Source organism: Vidua macroura, chromosome 14 (assembly GCF_024509145.1).
Source record: "Vidua macroura isolate BioBank_ID:100142 chromosome 14, ASM2450914v1, whole genome shotgun sequence".
In the NCBI taxonomy this organism is placed as follows: Eukaryota; Metazoa; Chordata; class Aves; order Passeriformes; family Viduidae; genus Vidua; species Vidua macroura.
In genome coordinates, this window is record NC_071584.1 from 5792210 (window position 1) to 5820042 (window position 27833).

Sequence of the window (27833 nt, forward strand, 5' to 3'; positions counted from 1 at the left end):
CAAAGTTGCTGCTGGCACGGGCTGAGGCAAAACACGGAGAATTCCAACCATCTCCTGCTGCACAAAACCACCACAGACAAGTCCAGGCATTTATTTTCCAAGCAGAAAGAACTGGATCCATCAGTGACACCTCAGGTTGAAGCAGCTTTGAGCTGTACAAGGATTGAGACATCAGGTGGAAGCAGCAGAGCAGAGACTGGCTGCTGAATGGCTTTGGAAGATCAAGAATCTGGCTTTTGCTCCTTGGAAAGACAAGGAATTTGTTTGTATCAGAGAGATTTTGAGAGGGACCCAGCCAAGTCAAGCCAGAAGTCCCCACTCCCCACAGACATCAAACAGCTGAGGCCAGGATGAAGAACACCAGTCTCCCAAGGCACCCAGAAGCCTCCCAAATTCCAGTAAATGGGCACAGTTTTATTAACAGGAAAATAATTTGGTCAGTGCTGGAACAGGGACTGAGGAGCACAGGGGGCCATGGTGGGAAGGGTTTCTTGCATAGTTGTTGGCTAAAAGAGACCTGGGAATTCCCTGCTGGGAATCCTCCAGCTGGGATCCAGGGACAGGAGGGATCAGGGAACAGCATCCATGTGCCAGGCACCAGGCTCTCCAGTGGGACAGGGTGAGGAGGAGGCCACCTGTGCCATGTCCAACGCCACCGGGGTTTGGGGAAGGGCACGAATTTAGGACTCAGCCTCTGGCATTTTAGTGACGTGCCCAGGGGAAATCAAGGAGGAGGAATCCTTGGGAATGGATCAGAGAAAGGCAGCAGGATGGGAAGACACCTGTGAACTCTTCCTACCTCCTCCTTGGGGTTCTCCTGACAAGGCAGTGGTAGAGTAATTAATACGTTCACTAATTAATCAAAACCAACATCTTCCCAATTAGAAACTGGGCCAAATTTTAAGGAGATCTGATTGGGGGGAGGGTTGGTTTGCTGGTTTTTTTCTTTCCTTCTTTCAGCCAAGCAGCCTCAGCCGGCCAAATTTTTCTTTTTCTCTCCTCTATTTTGGCTTCCCAAGGTTGTGATTTTTCCCAAGTGGACAACTGGAAATACACAACCCTGAGCTCAGCCCTGTCCCCCTGCCACCACCTGAATACTGTGTGCAAAACCATCCTGCTCCTTCCATACCTCTGGAAGTGCACAAACACCTTTGGCTTTTCCTCCCCACATTTGTAACAGCAGTTCCAATTAAAGAAGAGGAGGAAATACAATTCTCTAACATTTTGCTTTTACTCCTTCATGGAATCTTTCCAACGCAACTTCACAAAAGCAATGTAAATAAAGTCTCTTTCTTTTCTTCTAAAAAGAAGATCATGTTCCACAGATTCCGTAGTGCAATTCGTTATCTGGTAGAAAAAAAATATCTTCTTCAGCTCCATGGAGGAAAATGCTGGAAACAGTTCTATGGTCTCAATAAAAATAGGAAAGTCTACCCAGGATGGGCTAGAAAGTTCCAGGTATGTGGGACACACAATCCCTACAGTCTGCCTCTAGTTGAAGAGGATGGAATCAGGATCCTGGTTGGCCATCTGTGCAATGTGCTTTAGTACATCCTTTTTGGTAATGATCCCCAGTAGCTTCCTGGAAAATGAAAAAATGCTTTTAAGGCACCAACACCATCAGAAGGGACCCTGGCAGGGCCACTTGAGCCCCTTGCAGCTGCTGAAGAGTCTTTTGGGATTCAAAGTGACACCCCACAGAAAGTATTGCACCCTCTGAGGGTGGTAAAACACTGACACAGGCTCTCAGAGCAGCTGTGACTACCCCATCCCTGGAAGTGTGCCGGGCCAGGTTGGACAGGGCTTGGAGCTGGGCTGTCACAAGCACCTTTACCAGGCAAGAACTGCTGCAGTATCCAGCCCCAGATGGATCCCAGTCCCCTCTGCCCTGGGAGCAGAGGAGGTTCTGACCCCAGGCCCCGGGCTCCTACCCGTTGTGAGTGACCAGGCACTGGCGCAATCCCAGCTTGCGGAAAATGTCCACCACGATCTCCATGGGCGTCTCGTCTGTCACCGTGAAGGGACTGAGGTCCAGGATGCTCCTGAGCTTCAGCACAGACGGGGAGCTTGGAGGCAGGGGGGGACAGTAGTCAGTGAAACAAATAACTGAGGTGCTCACAATCCCATCCTGCTTCTTACGGGCGTTTTCTGAAAAGAGAAATATTTAAATCAATATCAGCACTCTTTTCCAAACAGAGGAGCGTTCCTGTTCCTCAGCTCACATTTAATGGCCTTAGAAATCCTCTCCTTCCCTTTGCCAGAGCTGTTCCCATCCAAGGAGGGTGTGATAGGTTTCCAGCCTTTCTTCTAAGGGAACCATGGAATCATTAATGTTGGATCAGATCCTTAAGACCATCCAGTCCAACTGTCGACCAGCACCACCACCATGGTCACCACAAACCCATGTCCTAAAGTGCCACATCCACACATTTTTTTGAACACTTCCAGGGATGGTGACTCCAGGACAGCCTCTGCCAGGACTGGACAACCCTTTCCATGAAAAAATTTTCCCCAATATCCAACCTAAACCTCACCTGGGCACAGCTTCAGGTCTTGTCCTGTCACTCGTTACCTGGGAGAACCTCCAAGATCTCCCAAGTTCCACTGCAGGATCAGCACATCAGCTTTGCCCAAAGCCAAGGTTGTTGCATCTCATTGTACTCCGGCCAGGTAAATACAAGTTCTGGAGACCTTTTAACTTCCCAATTTTTAGAGAAGGTAAATAAAATGCTTTGTACCTTTATGAGTCACTGATTTGGGTCCCATGCAGAGCAGTTAAAGGACTATTTTTAAGCATTCAATGATTGGCACAGGCTCCATGGACGTCATCAGGGTCAGGAATGGAGAACAAGTCAAGTACTGGCCATCCCTCAGACCTTCACAGCAATGCACACAGAGATACTGTGGGTACCTGCCACACTGCAATCTGATATCAGCATTCCAAGGCTTCCTGGGAAGGGCCAGGTCCAGCAGCCCAAAAACCAGGCTGGATATTCAGAATACTTCAGAATATTTGGGATATTTGATCATGAAAACCCAAATCCCATCCTGTGCCTTACTGTGTGCAGCTTGGGGACAGGACCACTCTTAATGAATCCCTGGAGATTCCAAGGGACCCAAGTGCAAAAACTCATGTGTACCACAGAAGGCAGGCAATGCACATATTCTGATGCCCTTGTTCCTGTATTTTATTCCATATTGTCCCAGACAACCAGTGACAGGGCAAGAGGACACAGCCTCAGGCTGTGCCAGGGGAGGTTCAGGTTGGACATCATCAGGAATTTCTTCACAAGAAAGCTTGCTAACATTGGAAGAGGCTGTCCAGGGAGCTTGAGTCCCTATCCCTGGAGGTGTCTAGGGAAGGCCTGGATGTGGCACTCAGTGCTCTGGGCTGGTGACAAGGTGGAGATCGGACACAAGTTGGACTCAATGATCCTGGAGGGCTTTTCCAACCTAAATGATCCTGTGACAAGCCACCCTGTCCTTCACATCCAAGGCAAGCAGAGCCCACCCACACTGCTCAGGGATGCACCAGCTGGCCCAGCCACCAGCACCAGGAGTGTGTGACCTCCCCAGGTCAGTGACAGCTGGCATTAATGACATCACCTTCACCTGGGCAGTGCCACCCCTTACCGATGGAAATTATGAGGTCTCTCCTGAGGACAAAGCCCACCAGGCGCTGGGATGTCCGGGACACCACCACGGGGTAGCCGCTGTAGGTGGTGCTGGTGACAATGGTCTCCACATCCTCCACGGTCATGGAGTCTTGCGTGATGACCGTCAGGGGAGGGTCATTCTTGCGTGGCCGCATCACGTCCATGGCCCGCGTCTTGTGCGAGAACTCCTCCTTAGCCTCCAGGAAGGGGTACCCGTTCAGGCGGATGTGGGCGTCGTAAATCCCCTCCCGGCCGATGGCGTCGGCCACCCACTTGCTGGTCATGGCTGCTGCCATTAGGGGCACGATGTACTCCAGGCCCCCGGTGAGCTCGAACATGATGACCACCAGTGACACGGTCATCCGGGTCACACCCCCTGCCAACACAGCACAGCTCAGGTCACTCTGGGATTGTGTCACACCAGTCCCCGCCTCTAGAGAAGGGTGGTGCCAGCACAGCTGGACTGCCCGGTTCAGCAGCACCAAACACAATCAGAACAGCACCAAAACCTCTGTCCCTGCCACAGCACCAGGCCCTGGCACGGAGCTCAGGGTCTCTGCGGGGTTTTGTCTTGGCATATTTTAATTACACTTTTGAGATTCAAGTCCTAAAACTACTCCCAAATATTTTACAGGAGTTTTGTTCCAATACCCATTCCCCAAGGGGACAAAGACCCTTCAGTGCTGCCCAGCAGCAAACAGAACCATTAATGAAGTCAAAGTGTATTTATCTTCCATCAATTACATGCAAACAATCCAGAAAGGTCTGGGTTTGAAGGAACCTTGAAGTCTATCTCATTCCAACCCTTTCACAGGCAAAGACACCTCCCACTAGACTGGGTTGCTCAAACAAGGTGTATCCCCTCTAAAAAGGCCAAAGATGGGGTTTGGTGGCATGTTTTTAGAGGTGAGTTTCTCCTGATAAAGTAGTCCATTAGGACTCCAGTACTATTCCATGGATGAAGGGACTGGGAATTGTGAAAGTGAAGTTCAGTCACATGCACCCAGTTTCTCCAACTCAGCCAAGAGGAAGAAGTGTTACCAAAAAACAGAGCACTTAAAAGCAGAATTGCATCACAAGATTTAAGGCCAGAACAGGAAGTAAAATGAATTAAAACCTCAGAGGAAAATTCAAGTCCCTGGGCAGCCTCAACTGTTCCGGCTCCCACTCAGGAGCTCCCCACTGCAGCTGCCCTGCCCAGCACCAGGCTGGAGACAGCAAAAGAACACCACCAGGGTGAGGAACACATGGCATGCTCTGTGACAGAGTTTCCTGAGGTGACACCAGCTCTGATGATCGGCCACAACCACAGCTCTTCAGCCACAGAATCGCTACAGGGTGGAATGAGATCGTCTTTAAGGTCCCTCCCAGCCCAAACCATTCTGTGGTTCAATGATTAAGGCAGGGATAACCTCTAAGATCAGGGAGTCCAACCATTCACCCACCACACCACCTCTTCACATGGCCAACCAAGGCCCAGCCCCAGCATGGCCCCAGGCAGCCCCAGCTTACCCAGACAGGCGGCGGCGCCCACCATGGCATAGAGGCCAGGGGTGATGCAGTCGGCCCCCTGGCTGCACCAGCCGCTGAAGATGGCCCAGTCATGGTGGTAGAAGGCCAGCTGCTCCACGGCCACCCCCAGCAGCCGGCCCGCAATGGCCCCCACGGCCATGCTGGGGATGAAGAGCCCCGAGGGCACCTGTGGGAACACGGGGCAGTGAGCAGCAGAGCCCAGGGACTGCACAGAGGAGTGGTGGAACCTCAAACCAGAGTGAGGCAGAGGCTTTGCTGGAGCTGAGCTGGAAGGGACATTGGAAAAGTCATCTAGTCCAACCCCCCTGCAATGAGCAGGGACATAAAAACTGTCCATCAGCTCCATCCACTGCAGGAAAGCTCACACCTGGGAACTACACCTGCAGCTCCAGAGGCTGCACCAAACAACTTCCAAACCCTCTGAGCAAGGAACGGCTCCAATTATGCATTAACAAATTAAGACACTGATTGCTTTGCAATTAGATCTTTCATCTAAATCACATATTTATCAAAAAAGCTTGAGGCAGGACAATTTAGGAGCGTTCTGTGTCTGGAAAATGGGATGTGGAGCCCTGAGGCGGCAGTTTTGTGACTGCATTTGGTGCCCACAGTCAGACTGGAAGGTTTCTACTGCCCTCAGATCCAAGCAGCAGGACAAACAACTGCAGTCTGTCCCCTTCTGACAGAGCTTGGGGGACACATGTCTGGTTAGGGAGGAAATAAAATTTTAAGGGTCCTGAAGAGCATGGGAAGAACATGAGCTCCTTTACAGGCAACCCTCACCTTCATGCCAAAGGTGAAGATGGTGATGAAGACCTTCATGATGAGGGCCAGTGCCAGCTGCCACATGGCCGTGTACACGCCGGGGCCAGCGGCGCGGTCAGGCAGATCGTCCCCCTTGGTGCTGTTGAAATCGTTCACGTACTCGCAGAGCTTGGACGAGTCCAAAATCCCACAGTCGTTGAAGAGCTCTGAGATCAGCTCACTGGTGCTCATCCTGGTGTACTCGTTGGGGAAGGCCAGGATGGCCGTGATGGCCGTCACCACGAACACCTCCAGAACCGGGTACTTGCCCAGACGCGTCATCTTGCGCCGCCTGCACCAGGCAATGTTGCTGCGGATGAAGAAAGCTCCCCAGAGCCCACCAAATATTCCCAGCAGGATGAAGGGCACCAGCTCCAGCAGATGCCATGGCATGTGGAACTCCACGTAGAAGAGCACGAGGCGGCTGTTGCCAAAAGGGTTGATAGAACGCAGGGTGAAGGCAGCAACCAGCGCAGCAAAGAAGGAGCGCCAGAGGGTCTTCAGAGGGAAGTAGTAACTCACCTGAAGAGGAGAACAAAGCACATTTGGTCACCTGAGCACTTAACACAACCCCACTGCAGGGAGTAAAGCTAGGACAGAGATCCATGAACACTGGCTCATTCCCTGCTCTCCAGCCAAGCACCCCAGGCTTGCTCTGGAGCTCCAGTTCAATGAGGACTTCAGTGAGTGGGATCCGCCCTGGCCTGCAGCACGTGCATGTGTCCTCTGTGATCACTGGAGCAACTCACTTGGGTAATACAACCTGTTACACATCAGCCATGAGCTGAATTGAGAGAATTTTGTGGCTCTGCAAGGTCCAAAGTACCAAACAGCAGTGCCTGCCATCACTGCCACCAACTATTGCCCAGCTGAGCAAATCCATCCCTGCCTTCCTCTGAAATCCATCCTGGTACTCCCCTGAGCTAAACAGCAATAGTCCTTTCACATCCAGATCAACAGATTAAGGATTAGGTCCTTGGGAAAAAAGAGGATTGATAAACCAGAAAAGTTTGTTCCCATGTATAGATGCAGAAGAAGAGATTACAAGTGACCTCACCCCTGCTAAATCACAGTTGTACTAATTACCAAAGAAGAACAGCCTCACCCTTAATGGGTCGCAGCTGTGACTACTTAAGATAAGTGTGATAGAAGGGGTGGGTTGGGCAGTCACGGAGAGCCTGGAGGAAGAGGACCTTGAGGAGGCAGAGGAGCCCTGAGGAAGAAGGAACAATCCAGAGAGACACAAAGAAGAATGAAACAAGGAAGAGAGTTGCTGCTGCAAAAGATCTGCTGTGAGATCAGTCTGGGTCCAATAGACTTAGAGCCTGCTGTTGGAGCCTGCAGTCATAGTGCAGCTAGGTAAAAGCCTGTGGTCAGAGGCAGCAAGGAAATACTTGCAATCATATTCCAGCAGGAAATAGCCAGCAGTCTGTCAGAGAAGCCAACAGCAGGAGTTTGCTGTAGTCAGTCAGGATGGCTAAGCTGTAAAGAAGAATAAACTGGGACCCTTTTCATGTTGTTAAATGAGAGTCTGTGTCTTGGCTCATTTTTACCCCTAACAAGAGGTCTGCTGCAACACCCAGGTACCCTGGGACATAGCTGTCAGGAGAGTGGACAAGGGAAAATGGCCTCAAGCTGTGCCAGGGGAGGGTCAGGTTGGACATCAGGAGGAATTTCTCCACAGGCTGTGTTTCTAACCCACAGCATTCCAAGGTTACCTCCTCCAGGCTGAAGAGCACTCCTCCAATGGGAGCTCCAAAAGCCACAGACACACCGGCGGCAGCAGCTGCTGACAGCACCTGAGGGACAGACAGAGGCACTCAGACTTCTCAGCCCTCCAAACGACCCCCCTTTTTTGGTGGTACGTCTTCACTTAAATTTGCACAATGTTTATCTACAGCACAGTCAGCTAGGTCTGACCTGCTTTAAGACAGCAGGGAAAAGGTGGAGTGAGCCAATTCCACGAGAAGGAGCTCCAAAAAAAAATCAGTTAGCATAACAGGACCATTTACCCCAAAACAGAACCATTTACCCTCAGCCCCAGAGCCCCAAGCCCACCTGACCTCCCCAGGCTGGAGTCCCCACGCACCTCCCTGCGCTTGGCCTCGTTCTTGCGGTACTTGGTGAAGAGGTGGCACAGGATGTTCCCACAGCAGCAGGCCACGTGGACCAGGGGCCCCTCCTTGCCGAGGCTCAGCCCCGAGGACACGGCCAGCACCAGGGTGATGGTTTTGATGACCAGCGTCCACTTGCCCAGGTAGCCTCTAATGATGAAACCACTTAAGATAGTTTTGATCTGGAAGTCAAGCACACAAAGCTCTACAGGCTTTCATTCAAGCCCTGGTCAGAGCTCCTGATTTACTGAACATTCCCAATCCTGCCCTTTCCTACAGCTTTCAAGAGTCCCCCTGAGCTATCAAAAGTGAGAGTCCATAAAAATATCTCTCCACACAAAGGTGGGAGCAGCCATCTGAGTCCTTCCCTGAGGGCCACTATCCCTGCTGGAGGAACACCTAAGCAGTACCTCCTGCAGCAACACCAAAACATCTGATTTTCCAAGGGACTGCATGGAGACTTTAGTATTAGACATGTTTCAATCAGCTTGGAAAAACACCTACATATGAAGCCATCATCTAAAGTGGAATATATTATTCCATAACATGCATGTGTAAATTTTAGGTGGTGGATCCCACCTGAAAAACAACCCACTCTCGTTCTCACTCACCTCTGGGATCCCTGAGCCACAGGCATAGGGAGCAAAGCCCTTCACCAGGAGCACAGCAAGGAGGGAGAACATCAAGGCCCAAATAACGTACATTAAGTAGTTGAGGATATATGCAAAGGCCCCCTGAAACATAGAGGAAATTGCTAAAATTAGATGGTTTCAACTGAAACCACATCAGACCTGGGCACTGAAGTGAGCATGGGGAATCAGCAGGACACCACACAGAGTTATCAGCTAAAAATGGAGAGACCTGCCCTAAGTCTGACCTTTCAAGGCCAAGTTCCATTTGCTGGGTTAGCAATCATGGCATTCCCCAGAATGGGCAAAATACCCTCCAACAGCACATCCTGGACACACCAGTGGCACACTGCACCTGTAAATGTGGCAGTGTTTTGCCTTCCCACATCCCCTCCAAGGACAACACCCATATAACCTGTTTATTGACGCTCCTTTAGCGCCCCAACAATGAACCACTGAACCACTCAGAGCTTGGACTTCTGGCATCCACATCACCCCAGGGATGCTACAGGCTGGGCAAACAGGGAATTCAGCACCAAAAGCAGCTCCAGGTGCCCATCACCTCTCCATGGCCAAGGATCAGCTGGGACCAGCTCTTCCACTCAGGACACTTGTCCCTGTCAGTGAAGGTGGTGTTGGATTTCCAGCAGCAGTGCTCATGGTTGAACCAGAACCCTGCCAAACACACTCCTTCCTTCAGATCTGTCATCCAGTGGGCAGAGATGTCGATCAGACCTGCCAAGGAACCTGGTTTAAAGGGAAAAAACCCCAAATAATTTAATGAGCAGACTAAAACACCTGAAGGTCACAGCCTGCCCCACCAATTTTGGACTCACCTCCCAACACATAGAGCAGTGTGGTATTTCTGCCTACAAATCACTTTTATTCTATCGAGAGCTAAATGAGAGGATTTGCCTAGTTTTGAATAATTTCAATATATTGAAAAGAGCAAGTCAGGAAACAGAGCATGGCTGATGATGCTTCAAAGGTTGACTGTGTCCAAACCCTCCCCTGCATCACCAGCAATTAATTCTTCTCAGTAACTGTTTGTTAAATACAGCACAGCAGCAGTGGGAGGGCAGAGAGGGATGTCCCACATTCCTGGGGGACTCAGACAAAATGTGTCACCAGGATTCAGGAGCTGTACCAACAACAGCAACACTGTGACAGGAATAACTCTGAATTTGGAGAAAACATTTCCAACCCTAATTTAAAAAAAGAAAAATAAAGGAGGGGAAAGTTACAACTGTGCCAAGTAAAACAAGGCAAGCAGAGCCAGCACAGAAGGGAAGTCAGGTTTTAAGAGGAATCCTCAAGTCACTTTTGTTAATAACTCCTCCAATCCCAAAACCCCCACACCAAGGCAGAGGCCAGGGACCTCTGATCCATAGAAGCAAGTGGCAGCACAAGCTCAGAGGCTGCAATAAACATCCAGCAAATCCCCCAATTAATGACCAACTGGCCAGCAGCCTTCCTGGGTAAACATTAACACGAGATTTCACCCCATCCCTCGTGACAGATGCTTGCTGCTTCCTATCGGGAAGATTTGTATCCAAGTGATTTATTCCTGCTGCCCTGGGGCCAAAGTTTGTTTCTAAGTAATATAAAAGGTCTCAGCCAGCTGAATTCTGAAAGACACCTGATTTTCAAGCAATATCTCTCCCTTTTTATATCTAAGTATAGATGGAAAAACATCAAACAATAAGAAACTCTTGCTGGCAGCCCCTGGCATTAATCCCTTCAGTACTCATGAGGAGCATTCAGCACAGACACTTCCAGTGTTTCAATCAGCTCTGCTTTAATGAATGTTTTTTATTCATTTCAGAATTCTATGCCAGCAGCAGACCTAGAGCAGTGTCCAGGACATCTCTCAGCCTCAGTTTTGTATTTTGGTTTTGCACAAACACAGGCTGAAAGCACTTAAAAATGTCAGCACAAGTCCTCACTCCAAAATCCTGCTGCTCCAAGGATCAGCCAGGCCTTGGAGAGGAATGGATCCTGATGCTTACAGTACAGGAATTAGTTTTACCTGGAGGTTTGCCCTCACCTGCCAACAAACCAATAAGGAGCATCAACAGCCAGCCAGAGAAGGCATCGCTCACGCTGTGCAGCAGGGCCCAGGTGGACTCTTTGCTTCTGTTGGTGATCTGGGAAAGGGTTTGCAGAAAGAAACAAAAACCTGTGAGGACTCTGATCCACTGTGGTGTAAATGCTCTAAAACTACTTGGTGACACTGTGACTCTGCTTTGAGGAGGGAGAGAAAAAGCATCTGACAGTGGCTGCTCCTACAGCTCGGGGTATGGGCAGGAGAATGGATCAAGGATCGTGGAATCACAGAACGGGCTGGGTGGGAAGGGACCTTAAAGATCACTCAGTACCACCCCCTGTCATGGGCAGGGACACCTTCCACTATCCCAAACTCCATCCAACCTGGTCTGGAACACTTGCAAGGATAGGCAGCCACAGCTTCTGTGGGCACCTGTGCCAGAGTCCGAACAATACGGATAGAGATTGGGGTCGCAGATTTAATGCCAGCAGAGAGGAATGGTCCAGCTGGGAAGTGGGCACTGGTGGCACTGGGAAGTGGGACTCAGCCCTGTCCCAGATGCCCAGGATGGCTGAGGCCTGTCAGTCTCACTGCTCCTGACAGGCAGACAAAGGATGACAGAACAGCCATTGTGTGCCCAGCTGCCTCTTCCAAGGGAAACGTTCCAGCTCCCCACTGTTATTCCCTGTGAGGAAGCAAGGCAGGAGCAGGCTGGGGACATGGGTGTTCAGCTAAAACCCCCCTTGCATTCTGAGCAGATTCCTTTAATTGCAGAGTGAAGTCCTGGGAAGGAATTCTGGAAGAACTGAACCCAGTCTCCTCAAACAAAAAAATTCCAATAGAAAGAGCACCATTCACCAGTGCAAATGTGAGAGCAGAAAACCAGGCTGGTTGTGTTCTCCAAACCCCCATTTGGAATAAATCAAAACCTTCAGAAGAGAAACAGCAACCAAAAAAACGGCAACAAGTTTGATTTAGTGCTCTTTTTCCTCAAACTGAACTCTCAGCCCCCATCCTAAGGGCAATCCCTCCATCCCAGGGGTCTCCAAGAAGAGCCTCCCTACCCCAGCAAGAGTCACACGTTAATTATCCTGCAGTGAGGAGGAGGAGGGATTTTTACCTCCCTGTGTCTGTCTCGATCCCTGGACTTCTCTCGCACCCAGTCTATGGTGTTAAAATCTTCGTAGGTGCCCACACCGGGCAGAGGCTCCTCCAGGAAATCCGTCATGGTGCTCGTGCCATTCATCCCTCCTCCATTATATGAGGAGAAGCCTGGTGGGGGAGGAAGGGGGAAAATTGAGCATTTCTTAGTTTTTCCTCTTTTTATAAAAAAACGAAACTCATATAGGAGGAAAACTAAAGATTTCAATGGAAATAAAGAGCTACTGAGGTGTTTCCTGAGCTGAATACCATGGACACATGCTCCCAGGTGATCTGTGCCAGGTACAGCCTCCCCAGCTTCAGCAGATCACCTGGAGATGGGGTTGCTCCTAGAAATTACTGTTCAGAGCAAAGTAAATCACCATCAGCATCTAGATGGTGCCTTTTCCCCAAATCCAGGACTTGCCACGAGGATATTTTGCCATTTGAGGCAAGCAGATGGGAGAGGGAGAGGAGAAAAGGAATATATAAAACTTCCAACAGAGCTGAAGGGTATCCCAGGTGGATCTGGCAAGGATGAGAGCAGGATGGGCAGGAAGGCATGGATGGGAGCGGGGATACAGGGAAAGCAAAGCATCCAATGGGGCCTGGAAAGCAGAAAATGGTACCAAATGGGGGCTTGGCAAAACACCAAACTGGGACTTGCAGCCTCCCTCAGGTGAGAACTCAGCCAAACCACTGGGCTTCCAGTTTAACCTGCTCCAGCCCATGGAAAACAATGCTTAGCTTGGGTATACGTTCCCAAAATTCTGGTTCTGGAAGACACTGAGTGTTTGCAGTCATTCAGAGGGAAAAACAGAAGAGCGAAAACCAAAATCCAGTCAAAACTGGAAGGTGGGGGGAAGAGGAGGGTTAAAACTCCCAGACAGAAGGATAATAGTTGATACTTGAGCATATTTAGCTTGCAGATATCATGGGTGCAAAGGTGTCTCCAAATGGGAAAAAGAAGGAATTCAAAGAGCTGCCCTCTGCCCCATCATCTGAAGCAGGAAGGGAAAAGAGCCGTGAAGTCTTCCCAAGCCCATCTCCCAGATTGCCACAGCTGCAGGAAAACAACATGAGTCATGTACAGAACTGACAACCACCACAAAATAACCCACTTAAAACAGCTCCTCGCTTCACCTGGGACAAATAAAAAAAAAGGTGGAGTTCTGCAGAGTTCTTCCAAATGCTGACTGCACAGGCTGTGAGGCTCAACTGCACTGGGAGGAAAATGAGGCACATTTTCTGTGAGGAATCCCTGGTTTTAACAGCATTTTTGAGACCAGAAGCTTGGAAATGCAAAATTAGTATCAAGGTTTCCAGAGACTTCCCCCATGGAAATATCCCCGCAGGAAATCCTAGACGCTGCTCTCTAAATCTGATGGATCAGACCCTCCTGGAATAAACCATCCTGACAGCAACATGAGCAAGGGGAGAACATGGAACACTGAAGTGCCTGGAACTCCTCCTGGCACCTGGCTGTTGCTGCTCCAAGGACATGAGAGCTACCTGGCACAGGTATCCAGGGAACAAACAGAGGCCTCATCCTCGTCACCTGAACAAGTCCCACCTGCAGCCCAGAGCAGGAGCTGGGTGTGCTCCCACAGGAATGACCACCTCTCCCAGAAGCACCCCAATCATCCCTGACTCTGTGCTGCAGACAGAAGGCTCTCTCTGGCTATTCCCTTTCCTTTTTTTTTTTTTTTTTTGTTCCCTAGCTACCAAATCTTTCCTAAAGATAAAAGATACAGCTGTCTTAAAGAAAAGTATTAATGAAGGAGAGTTAACCAAGCTGACAGAACACCCTGAGAAGTATTTTCTGCAAGAAGATGAGATCAGGCACATTCCATGCTCACTCTCCCGAAATAACAGCCCAGACCAGTGACTTTGAGCTGTCCTGGGAACACTCCCAGCTCAAAGGTTGCCCTGGAGCACCAGGAATCAGACCCTGAGGCACAATGCAAGCACAGAGTTGCAATGACAGAGGGGCTGCAAGTCCTGGTACCACCAGTAAGACCCTGATGGCACCTGCAGGATCCCTCAGGCACAGCCCCTGTGATCCCATCCCATCCACAGCCCCAGTGAGTCCACGGGCAGATGGGATGGGCTGATCCCACTCCAGACCAGGCAGGTGCAGGTTGGAGCCTGATCCTGCTCTCCAGGATCCCTGCTCAGCCCAGCCTGCCCTCCTACACCACCAGGATTTCTATTCCCAAAGGAGAATCTCGAGGTCTCCAGCCACATACAATTGTTCATTTGACACATGATAATGAGAAAACATCTTTATATTTTTTTTCCAGGGGTAATCCAGAACTATGAAATGGCTGACAGCCATAAATATTTATAAAGATCATGTTTCCTGCCTCAGCTTGCTGCAAATCAAGGATCCTAGGATTCCCAGATAGGAATAAAGGAGGAAAATGAGCTCCGTGATGCCCTGCAAAAACACATCCAAGATGATTGCACAGATCTCCCTGTTTGTAACATCCAGATCTCCAAATCAGAGACAGTGAGTGAAAAGTGACCCTGTTACAGCTCATTTCAGAGATTTCTCAGTGTTCTGATCACTCCCTGGAAGGGGTTAATTAATGCTCCACTTCAGACCCTGCCGGGCTTAGGAAAACCAGGTTGCACTTGGTGAAGTTCCAGGCTGTGCCATGTGCCACCCTACAAAGCCACAGCGTTTGCTGACTGTCCTGCCAGTGGCAAGGGGACAGCCATGGCACCTGGAGGGCTCCATGGCTGCTTCCCTGCTCCAGCAAATCCCAGAAATGCAGGGGGTTCACAGGACAGTGAACAAACAACCATTACACAGCAGAAATCCCACAGCCCACCCAGCCGGATCCACCACCCTCATCCTGGCTCTGCTGCCCCACAGCGTGCACGGACACAGAGACACATTCCCCTTGGCTCACATCTCCTTTTCCTCCCTAGAAGGGTCTCCTCACCCCGGCTCAGCCACTCCCCATCCCGCAGGAGCAGCTCCGGGGGTCTGTCCGTGCCGTGGCCGGGCGCAGGGGGACATTCCCGGGGCTCACAGCGGTACTTCGCGCATCCTCCTCCTCCGGGCTCTGCCGGGCCGATCCCGCAGCGCTGCTGGGCCCTCCCCGCCCCTGGCGTCACCGGCACCGTCACCAGGGCCAGCCCCTGCAACTGCCGGGGACACCGTCACCAGGGCCAGCCCTTGTAACTGCCGGGGAGACCGTCACCAGGGCCAGCCCCTGCAACTGACTGCCGGGGACACCATCACCAGGGCCAGCCCCTGCAACTGACTGCCGGGGACACCGTCACCAGGGCCAGCCCCTGCAACTGACTGCCGGGGACACTGTCACCAGGGCCAGCCCCTGCAACTGCCAGGGGACACCGTCACCAGAGCCAGCCCCTGCAACCCATCAGGGGGACACCGTCACCAGAGCCAGCTCCTGCAACTGCCAGGGGGACACTGTCACCAGGGCCAGCCCCTGCAACCCATCAGGGGGACACTGTCACCAGAGTCAGCCCCTGCAACTGCCAGGGGGACACTGTCACCAGGGCCAGCCCCTGCAACTGCCAGGGGACACTGTCACCAGAGTCAGCCCCTGCAACTGCCAGGGGACACTGTCACCAGAGCCAGCCCTGCACCCCACCAGGGGACACCGCTGGACCCACTCCTGTGGCTCCAGCTCCTTCCTCTGCTGGGCCCCAGGGCTGGGGCAGCTCTGCAGGTGGGGTCTCACCTGAGCAGGGCAGAACCCCCCCTTCCCTGGTGCCCATGCTGGGCCATCAGCCCAGGGCACTGGGGGTTTCAAGCATCATGGCCAGGGCAAGTTGAGCTTCTCCTCCACCAACAGCCCCAAGCCCTTCTCCTCAGAGCTGCTCTCCATCCATTGTGGCCCCAGGCTGGATTTGTTCCTGCGATTACCCCGACCCAGCTGCCAGTTCTGCTTCTCCTGACAGCCCAGCCCCAAAGATCCACCAAACCCGACCCTTAACCATGGAGGGACACCCAGCACTCTGCTCACCATCTCCTACATGGGATGCTCCTGGCACCCCAGACTGGGACACTCCCTGCTCTGCAGCCCATTCCCAAAGCTCTGGCCCAAGTCATGATGCAGCACAGGAAAGCACATTTATCAGCAGTCTCCTGACAGTGGTGGGTCAGTCACTGATGTACTGACAGACAAACCCCTTTCTTTTCCCACCAGCAGACATTTTCCTTACTTAATCACTCCCAGGAACACTCTTTGCTCACTGTCTTTCCAGCAGGCAGGCACTGGATTTTCCTTTTGTCCTCTGGGCACAGTCAGACTTCAAAGGCTCTCCCAACACATGAGCAGCCTTTATCTCACCTTTATTCAATGCACACAGAGCTCAAAGGGGGTGGTGATTAAGTTGCTCGGGCACCAGTTTGCTGGTGATAACTTGTCATTCAGACATTGTCTGGGAGGCTGAAACTCTGCACACTCCCCACATTGACTTTGGTCTCCCTGATAAAAGCTCCTGGGTTCTGTCTGAGGTCAAGGAGGAAGGCGGATGAAGAAAGCAGGGGAGATAAGCCAGCTCAAGGCTCCCACTTCAGTTTTAATTTAATTTTTAATTTAAGATGGAGAATAACTCGCTGCTGAATCCTGTTTGTCCTTATAAGCACCAGGGAGTCATTCAGGGTAAACTGGGCACTCAGACCTCTGATCATGGAGTCACAAACAGGTTTGAGTTGGAAGGGACTTAAAGCTGATCTCCTTCCACCCCTGCCAGGGGCAGAGACACCTTCCACTATCCCGGGCTGCTCCAAGCCCCAGCTCCACGCTGTCCAGCCTGGCCTTGGACAATTCCAGGGATCCAGGACAGCCACAGCTTCTCTGGGTACCCTGTGCCAGGGCCTGCCCACCCTCACAGGGAACAGTTTCTTCTTAAAACTAACCTCAATCTTCCCTCTCTCAGTTCAAACCAATCCCTGTCACTACCTGCCTCAATTCTTGCCTTTAAAACTCAAGGAGAAAAAATATTTTAAAATGCCACAGTGAAAAGGAGACCTTCCACCACTGAAAGACTTTTGAGTCTTCCTCTGAATGGAGGAGAGAACCTCGGCTACCACCTCCCAGCTGGGCCTCCACAGCTTCAGGTTTCACACTGGCACCCCAACGTCTGCCAGCAAACATCTGAAGTCAGCAGGGGAAGTTCACAGGGAGAACTGAAACTGGCATTTGGGCAAGAAGCTCTTCCCCCTTTAAAGTTCCTCTTTTACTTCAGTGTCACCCTCCCCTGAGGACCTGAGCACCTTGTCAACAGAGAGAGCCTCATCCAGGGGAAGCAGTACTCAGAGTTCAGCATATCCATGTGGATTCATCTCTTCTCCACAAATTTCACTGCTCAGACTCCAGAAGGAGGAGCAGACCCTCTGGCCAGACAAGGGGTGGCAGGGGAAGCACCAAATCCTCTCTGCTGCCACACAGAATGATTCTCTCCACAACAGAAAACCTCCAAAATTACAGATAAGCAAGAAATGAAGGGAGGGGACAATCTGTGCTCATACCACAGCCACAGGAATGGCTCAGTGCTGCAATTTCATGGCACCCACATGCCTCCCTCCTGCCACTGCCAGCTCTTCTCCACAGCAGCTACTTTGGAAAACTCCAGGAAGGACTCTCCTGAAGCCAGAGGACATGCTCCATGTCACAGCCCAGAAGCCACACAGATAGGGACACAATCCAGCATGGAATCCTGCAAACTCTTCACCCTGGTGCCAGAAAACACCAGACCCATCCTGGGCAGAGGCCAGCGGGACCCACACAGCAAATATTCCCATTAAATCCTATCCAAAGCCATCAGGAAAAGCAGAAAGGGGAGAGCTCGTGGGTGCTACCTCCTCTCTCCCTGTCGAGTGGTGGGTCATCGTCTGCCATGGAGAACTCCATGGATGCTCCAGCTATTTCCAGCATATCCTCATCGCTGGTGGCACTCTGGAAGCTCCCCCGACGATAGCCCTTCTGATCCATGGCCAGAGCTTCCAAACCTGCAAGCAAAGGGAAGCTTTTTAGAGCACAAGCAGGAAAACTCATTTTCTAACCCAACTGGACTGACACTTGACCCTGGAGACCCAGAGACTACACTGCTCTTCCCATGGGAAGGCTGGATGCAGTGATGTGACCTGAAGTTCAGGCTGGAATTCCAGTGTTAGCCAGGGAAAAAGCCACTCTGATGTATTTATTAAATAATCTCCACACGTGCTCTCAAAAGGTTTGCAGTGATTTTTTTTTTTTTTTTTTTGACCCCACCAATCTCGAGGAGCTGCCCATGCCACACCATGACAAGAGACCCATTGTCTCTCCTCCTCTCTTCCAGAACAGCAGAGGAGCTACAAAAGCACAAGCTCTGAAAAACATAACAAACTAAATAGGGGGGAAAAGTAATATATGAGCCTTGAAAACAGCTCTTGCCACATGGAAATGGGAATCTTTGCATCTCCATGAGAAGACAGAACCACAGAATGATTTCAGTTGGAAAGGACCTCCAAGACCATCGAGTCCAAACTGTGCCAAATCCCCACCTTGTCCCCATCCCAGAGAACTGAGTGCCACCTCCAGGCCTTCCTTGGACACCTCCAGGGATGGGGAGCTGTCATGGTTTGACATGACAGGACCCCAAACCTCCTTGGGCAGCCCCTTCCAATGCTAGCAAGCTTTCCTGTGAAGAAATTCCTCCTGGTGTCCATCTGAACCTCCCCTGGCACAGCTTGAGGCTGCCCTGGTCCTACTGGCCACACTGTTCTTGATCCAGGCCAGGTTGCCTACCTGGACTCACTGCTGGCCATGAGCACTTTGCTCTTGCAAACACTGAATTTCTTCCAGAGACTTAAGAGAGAAACCAACTACATAGCTCAGACCTATTCCAGGAAGGAAAAACGCCAGCCAGCACTTCCCAACAGGCTGAGTTACACACTCTGCAGAAAACACTTCCTATTACACAGAAGAAGCCACCACAGCACACACAAAAAGCCTTGGCACTGCACAGGGTGCTCTCTGCTGAGCGCTACACTGTGGAACACCACGTTCCTTAACTTTTACAGTGTGTTTTCCCACTGCCACAGAAGATCCTGGAAAGGAGGGAGACAAGGGGAGCCAGGTGCTTGGGAAGGCACACGAGCAGCTGCACACCCTGAGAGCACACACACATTGTGGCCCAGAGAGCCAAAGTTATTTGCCATTAACAATGAAAATAATTCAATGGCATTGAAGTGCTGTGATGCTCTTCCAGTAAACTGCTTCCAGGGAGCACATAAGATCCAGCTCCCAGCCTGGGAGGCAGGGATGGCCCAGTCAGCCTGGCAGAGAATTAAGGGAGCTGTGCTCATGTGTCTCAGGGCTCGTTTGCAGCATAACATGGTTTTACAGGGATTTTCCAATAAGACTGACTGGGTGTAAATATGTGGGAAATGGGGCTAAAATATCTCTGTATTTGTACAATCCCAGAATGGTTGGGGTGGGAGGGCTCTTGAAGTCCATCCCATTCTACCCCTTCCACTGGGACACCTTCCACTGTCCCAGGCTGCTCCAAGCCCCAGTGTCCAGCCTGGCCTTGGACACTGCCAGGGATCCAGGGGCAGCCACAGCTGCTCTGGGCACCTGGGCCAGGGCCTGCCCACTCTCACAGGGAGGAATTTCTCCCCAGTATTCCATCTAAAGCTCTCTGCTTTGCACAGAAAGCAGCAGTTTCTGCAGCACAGGCAGAGCAACAGCACCTCCTGCTCCCCTCAATCCCTCCCTGAGCTGGTTCTCATTGACAGCTTTAAAACCCAAAAGCATGGCAGCAAACACGGCACCTTCCAGCCACAGCAGAGCCCAGGGAACACTTGGCAGCACAAGGACACACAGGAGGATAATTCCATGCTCACTTCTCCTGTCAGATCGAGACAAGAGGTTTAAGATACTTTTTCTTACCAAAACACTCCCTCTACAGATGCTTTCCCAGGCACAAGGAATAAAATTAAATAATAAATTGACTGTTTTCATGCTTATCTGGTTGTTTGTTTACCCCAATTCTCCAAAGGGCAACAGCTGCCTCTTTGCACAGGCCCTGGCACTGCCTGAACCCCCGGATCACTCATACATACCCCAGGACTGCCAGTGTCCCCAACGCCCGTGTGACACCAGCCTCCTCCAGCTGCTCCCATCCGCCTCCTCTGCCCTTCTACTCCATCCTGGTGCTCCCCATGGCAATCAGAGAAAGGGAAGCAGCAAAGCAGAACCCAGCAGGGTCCCCAGGCCGCGCCTGGAAGTGACTCAGTGACAGCACTGGCAGCAGGAAGCCGGAGCCTCGCTGCCATTTCCAATCCAAAACCCAAGCATTCCAAGGTTTTCTCCTGGTTCCAGGCTTGGTGTCACCCAGATGGGCTCCCTCAGTCTCGCTGTACCACCCATCCCAGCGCCACCGTGGCAGCAGGGGATGGGACCAGGACTCCAGAGCTCTGGCACCGCCACGCTCAGAGAGGCCCTTCCAGCACACAGGCTCGAGGGTTTCCCAGTCACAGCATGGAAAAAGCTCCCACAGCATTTTTTCCTCCCTGTCAGAGGAGAGGCTTGATCCCAGCTTCAGCAGCACCACACGGACATCACACCAGGAGCAGGCAGCAATCCCAACCAGCCACCTCGGGAGCCATTCCTGCTGTGGGAAGGAGCCAGCTTACCACCTAGTGGCTGCTCCCACGGGGAAACCAAAAACTTGGATCACAAGACTGGGGCTTCTTTAAAGATCAGCAAATCTAAGCTGAGATTTGACAACTCAGGGCTCTCCTTCCTCTCCAGCCCCATGTGGTTCTCAGGTACATCTCTTCCCACAAGTATCAGACCACTGGCATACAAACTAGGAAAAAACTGCAGAATAAGCCAATTTTAACTGAATAAAAAAAGGAAGGAGAAAAAAATGTAGCATTTGGCTGTTGGATCAACACTCCTGGTGCCTGGCTGGGAGCCAGAAGAGCCAGGCTTACATAGTCCTGGAATGGCTTGAGTTGGAAGGGACCTTAAAACTCATCCTACCTCTGCCATGGGCAGGGACACCTTCCACTATTCCAGGTTGCTCCAAGCTCCATCCAACCTGGCCGTGGACACTTCCATGGACAGGGAGTCCACAACCTCCCTGGGCTCCCATCACTCTATAGGCTCCCACCAACACTAAAAAATCCCCCACATTTCCCATCCTAAATAGAGGAAGGGACTCCATGAGGGTGAAACTCCACCTATGTGTGAACTGAGAGAGCCGGTTTGGATTTTGTTGTATTCCAGCTCTCGAGACATGGAACCTTCTGCAAGAGGAGCTGAACTCGTGCACAGTTGTGCTGCCAAACCAATACCCCAAGGAGGGGCCAGCCCTGTGTCCCCATGCTGTGACAAAAGAGATGATGATTTGCCGCAGGCAGTTCCAAGACAATGTTATTTTTTCCAAGCCATTCTCTCCTCCAATCCCTGTGCTGTCTGAAGTGACCACAACCAGCTCCAGCTTCGGTAGAGAGGAAATTACACCAAATTTCCAAGGGCCTGGAGTGACAAGACAAGGGGCAATGGCTTCACCCCTGCAGAGGACAGGGTTAGATGGGATATTGGGAAGGAATTCCTCCTTGTGACAGTGGGGAGGCCCAGGCCCAGGCTGCCCAGAGAAGCTGTGGCTGCCCCATCCCTGGAACATTCAAGGCCAGGTTGAACAGGGCTTGGAGCAACCTGGGATAGCTGAAGGTGTCCCTGCCCATGGCAATAGATGGTCTTCAAGGTCTCTTCCAGCCCAAACCACTCCAGGATTCTATGACAGCTCCATTCCCAGGGTAGCCACGGAGGACGCCAGTGCTCTCCCAGCCTCCTACCAGTGCAGGAGCAGGATCCTGGAGAAGCTGTCCCTCCTGGGCCAGGGGCAGAGAGCTGACCCTGGCACAAGGCTGACCTCTCCAGGCAGCCTCTCGCCCTCAGCAGCTGCTCCAGCACAGGCAAACACATCCCAGGAATGCTGCCTGTGTTGGGCCTGGGCTGTCCAGCCATGCCAGCCCGAACAATAGGTTTGAGAGAAACTGGGAATTCTACCAACACAGGCTGAACACAAAGACTTGCATTGTTTTAGGGTTTGTTTGGGGCTCTTCTGCTGTTCTCTGACGCATACCCTCACGGGTCCTGGGAGCCAATATTGCAGGCTTTGCTTGGACATCCTTCCAGCAAGGTAACAGGGGCTATCATATATCACCAGTCATGGCAGAGAGCAGCACATGAATCCTGTGGCAGCTTGGGTTTCCAGGCACTCGGGCTCACAGGGTGTTGTGGGATCCGCTGCCATCCCGGGGTGCCCAGACACACAGAGCCCTCATCCTTCTATCCACACCAGGACCACCTCTTCTGGAACAATCCACCATTCCACAGAGCTTCTGCCCCTCAGCCCAGGACACTGGAATACTCAAACGGAGGCAAACAGCAACACACCCATCCCAAAACTACCCCAGCAACTGCTCCAGCAGCAGGTACAGACCCAGGTGAGTGCACAGATGTGCCCAAAGCACTGCCAGCCCTGTTCAGAACCAGCACCAGTCCTCCAAAAGCCAAAATAAACGCTGCTTAACACAAATCCAGCTGAGCTGGGAGCACTGGTACATCACAACTCAGAAATCAGGAACACATCTCAATTACTTATTCACAGCTATCCGCCCCATCCATTAGTTTCACCACAGAACCTCTTTTCTTCCTCCTAAACTTTCCGTCATTACCATTTTAGCTCTCATTTAAAAAGCCACAATCTCAGCTCAGCCACCTCTTCCCAGGAGTTTCCTTACAACTACTGCCAGCTTCCTTTCCTTTCTGCTTAATGTTTTCACTAAAAGCAGCTCAGCATAAAAATGCCCAAGACCAAATTGACAGTAGTTTGTGACCAGTTGAGGGGAAGTTGTCTCTGGAATCTAAACTGTATTTTCCAGACGAAATGCAGTTGTTTACAGCAGTTTCCATACTCAAACGCAATAATAGCTTCTCCACCATTCCTATCCTCTTTGGGAATCCAGGATGGTGTCACAGCTCCGTGTGGGAGGATCACCTGTTTGCCCAGCATACCTGTGTGGCTGGTAAGTGATGACTGGTAGGTGTCCGTGGGCACCCTGGCTCAGCACACCCTGCACACGGCTGGCACCCACTCACCCAGCCCTGCGGCACGAGCGTGACCCACACAGACCCAGAGGGGAACAGCCCCAACAAACAGGGCAGACCCAGAGGGGAACAGCCCCAACAAACAGGGCTGGTTTGCACCGTGGAGTACCTGGGACATGGCCCCGAGAGTGCAGCCCCACACATTCATCCCAGTGCACAGCAGAGTGTGAAAACAGCCCCAGCACATCTACCACAAAAGCAACTAGAAAATGGCCTGGGTGCAAATGAGATGTTAATACCTAGAACCATGGAATTCCAGAATGACTGGGGTAGGAAGTGACCTGAAAGTTCATCTCCCTGCCATGGGCAGGGACATCTTCCACTATCCCAGGTTGCTCCAAGCTCTGTCCAACCTGGCCTTGGACACTTCCAGGGATGGGGCAGCCACAGCTTCTCTGTGCAACAAATAAAGAGAATTCTCTATTTCCCAAATAAGCAAGTTATTGGTTTGTGAATTTGTTCTGTAGCATTTTGTAAGCTCATTTCCACTTTCCAGGTTATAAATGTCTCTGCTGGAGTCACTATCCATTCACCACCAGAGAGGATCCATACCTTTGGATCATATGCCTTACACTTATCCCATTCTTCCTGTATCTGCTATGTTTAGTTATTCTCCTGGAAATCAAAAGGAAACAGGATCTACTGTTACAGATCTAACAGAGAAAGCTGATGCCCAAAACTGTGTCAGACAGAAAAAAAGTCAAATAACCACTGATAAAATACCATCTCACTTCAAACACCACTTATTTTTTCCCATTTTTCTTTCTCCTTTAACTGTTTTAAGGACTACCATGGCTACAAAACCAAGACTTCAACAGATATTTTCAATTATATTTTATAGTCCAGTTTAGTGTCACGCTTGCATCAAATCCCAGCTGGAAATCTGTCATTCCATGCTTTGTGAACACCCAGCTGGATCTCCTCCAGCAGAACACCTTCCCCTTTTGGTGTTCTTTTTAGGACACACTTCTCAGCACACCCCAAAATCCAAACAGTACCACATGGAACCAGCTCCAGACTCATTCCAATGAGAACTAAGCCCTGCCTCTTGCTCAGCAAGGCAGAAAACCCCCACAATACCGAAATATGGGCTACAAGAGGTTTAACAGGGGATTTTCAGGCACACAGAGAACACAAAACACCCAACTTGCACAAAATCCTAGGAGAGAACAGGCTGGGAAAGCCTCCCTGAGGCAAGGGAAAGGGTAAGGGGAAGAGAGCCAGAGCCCAGGCTGGGGATGCTGCTGAGCCTCTGGGGAGCCACGTGGATGATCCAGAGCTGCTGCCAACTGCAGCGGGAATTACACAGTGAGAGCTGAGCACATCATGTACCTTTCCAAGCCCTCCCTCTCCACAAAATCCATCCCAGCTGAGCAGCACACAACACGGAGATGATTTTCTAAATTTTTATCAAACAACAGGATCTCATTCCACTCACAGGCATCTCCTTGACCTCAACTATAAACTCTCCTTCCTTGCCAATGGTTAAGAAATGAACAGAAGTTCCTGAAGAAGGAAGGAAGGAATAAAGGCAGCCCTTTGGAAGTGCTGGATCACAGCCCAGCAGCTCTGAACCCCACTGCACTGAGGCAGAACAGGCTGGCACAACAGCACAGGGACAGCGCAGCACTGGAGTCACTCTCCAGGCTCATTGAATTTCCAGGGATGGTTCCAACCTCCTCCCAAAGCATGACACACAGTCCAACCTCACCTTCCACCCAGCAACAGCACAAACTGGGACATTTTGGGTCTAAGTATTCTGGAGGAAAAGCCATGAAGAGGAAAAGGGGCTATTAAGAAGAAAATCCAGGGATATGACGGAAATATCCTATCCCAAAATGCCACCAGTTGCTCTGTCAGACCAAAGTGCTCAGCTAGGCTTGCTCCTCTCCCCAAACTCCAGGGACAACTATAGCATCCTTATTCCAACTAAAACACATATTCATCCACGGAGAGCAAGGAATGGTGGCTTAAACTAACAGAGGGCAGGGTTATGTGGGATAATGGGGAGAAATTCTTCCCTGGGAGGGTGGGCAGGCCCTGGACAGGGTGCCCAGAGCAGCGGTGGCTGCCCCTGGATCCCTGGAAGTGTCCAAGGCCAGGCTGGACACTGAGGCTTGGAGCAGCCTGGAGTCCCTGTCCCTGGCAGGGCGTGGGACTGGATGAACTTTAAGGTCCCTTCCCACCCAAAGCACTCCATGACCTATAAACCAGGGCTCTCAGTCCCTCACAAACACCTGCTGTGAGGCTGTGCTGCAGCACCAGGAGGGGGTTGTTATCCCAGAGGGAACAATTAAAGGCCTGATGCACAGAACCACTCACACCCGAATCCAAGCTGCTGGACAAACCTGCTGGATGAGTCCATGACCAGACCATGGCATGGTCAGTCAGTACCAGCCCTCATGTGTCTGGGCAGCCTGGGGCTGCAGACATCCTGGCCAATTCCCAGAACACCCAAGGGATACTGCGTGGATGAACTCTGTGTGAACATGCTCCAGGTGAGAAATCTGGGGGCCGACTTGCCTTCCTTTACTAGCAGCCACATCCAGCTGGAGACACAGCTGGTGCCACCTTGCACAACAAGGAGGGAAGACAAAAATGAGGGACTGTGACAGAGGGAAAGAAATCACCTGGGATTTTGGGAAGGTAGATGTAAAGTACAGGAGCACAAATCCAAATCTCAAAAGATATTTTGGTGCAGCCAAGTGTGAGGTCACACCCCCCAGCCCATTCCCTGCCCTGTGCACAGGGTGGGGGCCTTTCCCAAGGAGGCAGCTCAGCACAGCCAGAAGATTTGGCTGCTGCATCCCAAAGAATTAAAAACAATTCTCTATTCTACACAAGCACCACCCATGCAGCTCATGAAAACAAAAGCAATCCTGTTTTTGAGTCCTTGTGGGAATAAAGGGAGTCAGAAGAGCAGTAGTGTCTGCCAGCCATGTCCCCACAGCCTCCCAGGTGCTCCCAGTCCTGTCCCATGGACCCCTGAACCACCAACACCTGGAACATTCCGAAGTGTGCATTCCACAAACACCTACTCTGAACAAATGTAAAAAGTTGAATCATTCATTTCATTCTGGCTGCAAAAACCTGAGCAACAAGATCCAAGATTAAGGAAGGCTTTAAAGTCTGGACAAGCCAAAGCTCACAGCACCCAGAGGCTGGGAACACAGAGTGTCACAGGATTCCCAAATTGCAGCTGCTCTGTTAATCACCCTCTCTATTCCTGGAGATTTCTTCAGAGGGGAGTTTTCCTTGAGCACCCAAACAGACCCAGAGGGACACCAGCTCCACCCCGTGCACTGCAGCAGGGACAGACAGGAGGAATCCCATCCTTGTGCTGCCCCATCCCGTTCTCTGCCTCCAGCAGCGGCATTCCCCCGCAGAGAAGTCAGTGACCATTCCAGAGGGTCATTTATCCATCCAACAAGCTGTGTCAGTACCTTCTGGCAAGGACCAGCTGCTCCTGCCACCACTCTAACCCCTCCTGGAGCTGCTGGATGAGAAAGAGGGTTTCAGGCAAGGAAGCCCAGCCAGGACACAGGGCCCTCCCCAGGCTGAACTGTGGGGCAGGGCCAGCCTGCACCTGGAGCAGGGGGGCTGCTGGCACTTCACACAGGGGACTCACGGAGTCACAAAAGGGCTTGGGATGGGAGGGACCTCAAAGTCCATCTCCCACCCCCTGCCATGGGCAGGGGCTCCTTCCCAGGTCCCAGGCTGCTCCCAGCCCCAGTGTCCAGCCTGGCCTTGGGCACTGCCAGGGATCCAGGGGCAGCCCCAGCTGCTCTGGGCACCTGTGCCAGGGCCTGCCCACCCTCGCAGGGAACAATTCCTGCCCAGTACCCCAGCCAGCCTGCCAGCCCTGCCCTCTGGCAGTTGGAAGTCACTGACTCCTGCCAGTCACGGGCACGTCCCTGCCCGACACGGGGATCCGCAAGCCCCGGATTCCGTCACTGCCCCGAGCCTCCACCACCGCCTTCTGCAAAGCTCCCGGTGCGGCGGCCGCGTCCCTCCGCACCAGGACCCAGGGCACGGCCGCACACACCGGGAGGGCGAGAGGACGCGCTGCCGCCCTCTGAGCTCCCCTTGGCTCTGCCCCGGCCCTGATCCCGTACCTCGACCGCTCTCTCCGGCCTGGCCCGTCCCGGGCCCGGCGCCCGCGGCCTCTCCGGCAGCTCCTCCGGCGGGGCGGGCGGAAGGGGCGGAGCGAGCAGTGGGCGTGACCGCCGAGACCACGCCCCCTGCAGGCGCATTCGAAGCACGGGCGGACCGCGCCGGCGCCATCTTGGGTGAGGGCACCGCGCTCTTAAAGCGGCAGCGTCTCATTCTACACGGCGGGGACACCGGGACCGGGACCGGGACCGGGCCTTGTCACTGTTCAGCCCCACTCTCGGTCCCCCAGCAGAGACTGCCTCTCACTGACCCCGACATTGCTGCGGACCCCCCAGCATTGATCCGTCACTGACCTCCATCACTGACCCCCCCATCACTGACCTCCATCGCTGACCACCACTGCTGACCACCATCACTGACCCCCCATCTTTGACCTGTCCCTGGCCTCCTCAGAAGAAACCCCCACAGTGATCCCCCCTCCTTGTCCCCCCACCAGAGCCCACCCTGTGTCCCCAGTGCCGCCCCAGTGTCCCCAGTGCCTCCCCAGTGTCCCCCATGCTGCCCCAGTGTCCCCAGTGCCTCCCCAGTATCCTCAGTGTCCCCCATGCTGCCCCAGTGTCCCCAGTGCCTCCCCAGTGTGATAA

General features: G+C 52.1%; 1 protein-coding gene across 6 annotated transcripts; it reads right to left on the minus strand.

Annotated features, from left to right (window-relative positions):
- Nucleotides 1–27290, minus strand: LOC128814588 (H(+)/Cl(-) exchange transporter 5). Of its 6 annotated transcripts, none has more exons than XM_053990558.1 (14): nucleotides 27192–27278; nucleotides 26520–26572; nucleotides 17769–17918; nucleotides 11904–12055; nucleotides 10784–10883; nucleotides 9299–9483; nucleotides 8719–8841; nucleotides 8057–8257; nucleotides 7712–7792; nucleotides 5973–6515; nucleotides 5169–5355; nucleotides 3634–4032; nucleotides 1932–2148; nucleotides 1–1582 (listed from the first exon to the last, which is right to left on the minus strand). In XM_053990558.1, exons 3-14 carry the CDS (start codon nucleotides 17899–17901, stop codon nucleotides 1492–1494), a joined length of 2412 nt encoding a protein of 803 aa, XP_053846533.1. In that variant the 5' UTR covers nucleotides 17902–17918; nucleotides 26520–26572; nucleotides 27192–27278; the 3' UTR covers nucleotides 1–1491. The 6 variants fall into 6 exon arrangements, with proteins under 6 accessions (XP_053846533.1, XP_053846530.1, XP_053846532.1 ...); XM_053990555.1 differs by having other exon boundaries at nucleotides 8083–8289; XM_053990557.1 differs by having other exon boundaries at nucleotides 8083–8289; nucleotides 26520–26569; nucleotides 27192–27263.
- Nucleotides 27291–27833: the final 543 nt, after the last annotated feature.

What these genes read in the sequence shown, in the direction of transcription:
- LOC128814588 (XM_053990560.1), bottom strand. Translation starts at nt 17,901, where the DNA reads ATGGATCAGAAGGGCTATCGTCGGGGGAGCTTCCAGAGTGCCACCAGC. An exon ending in TGATCCTTGGCCATGGAGAG is followed by an intron (nt 8,842 to 9,298) that starts GTGATGGGCACC and finishes TCTATGTTTCAG; the next exon opens with GGGGCCTTTGCATATATCCT. An exon ending in ACGAGGCCAAGCGCAGGGAG is followed by an intron (nt 7,793 to 8,082) that starts GTGCGTGGGGAC and finishes TCTGTCCCTCAG; the next exon opens with GTGCTGTCAGCAGCTGCTGC.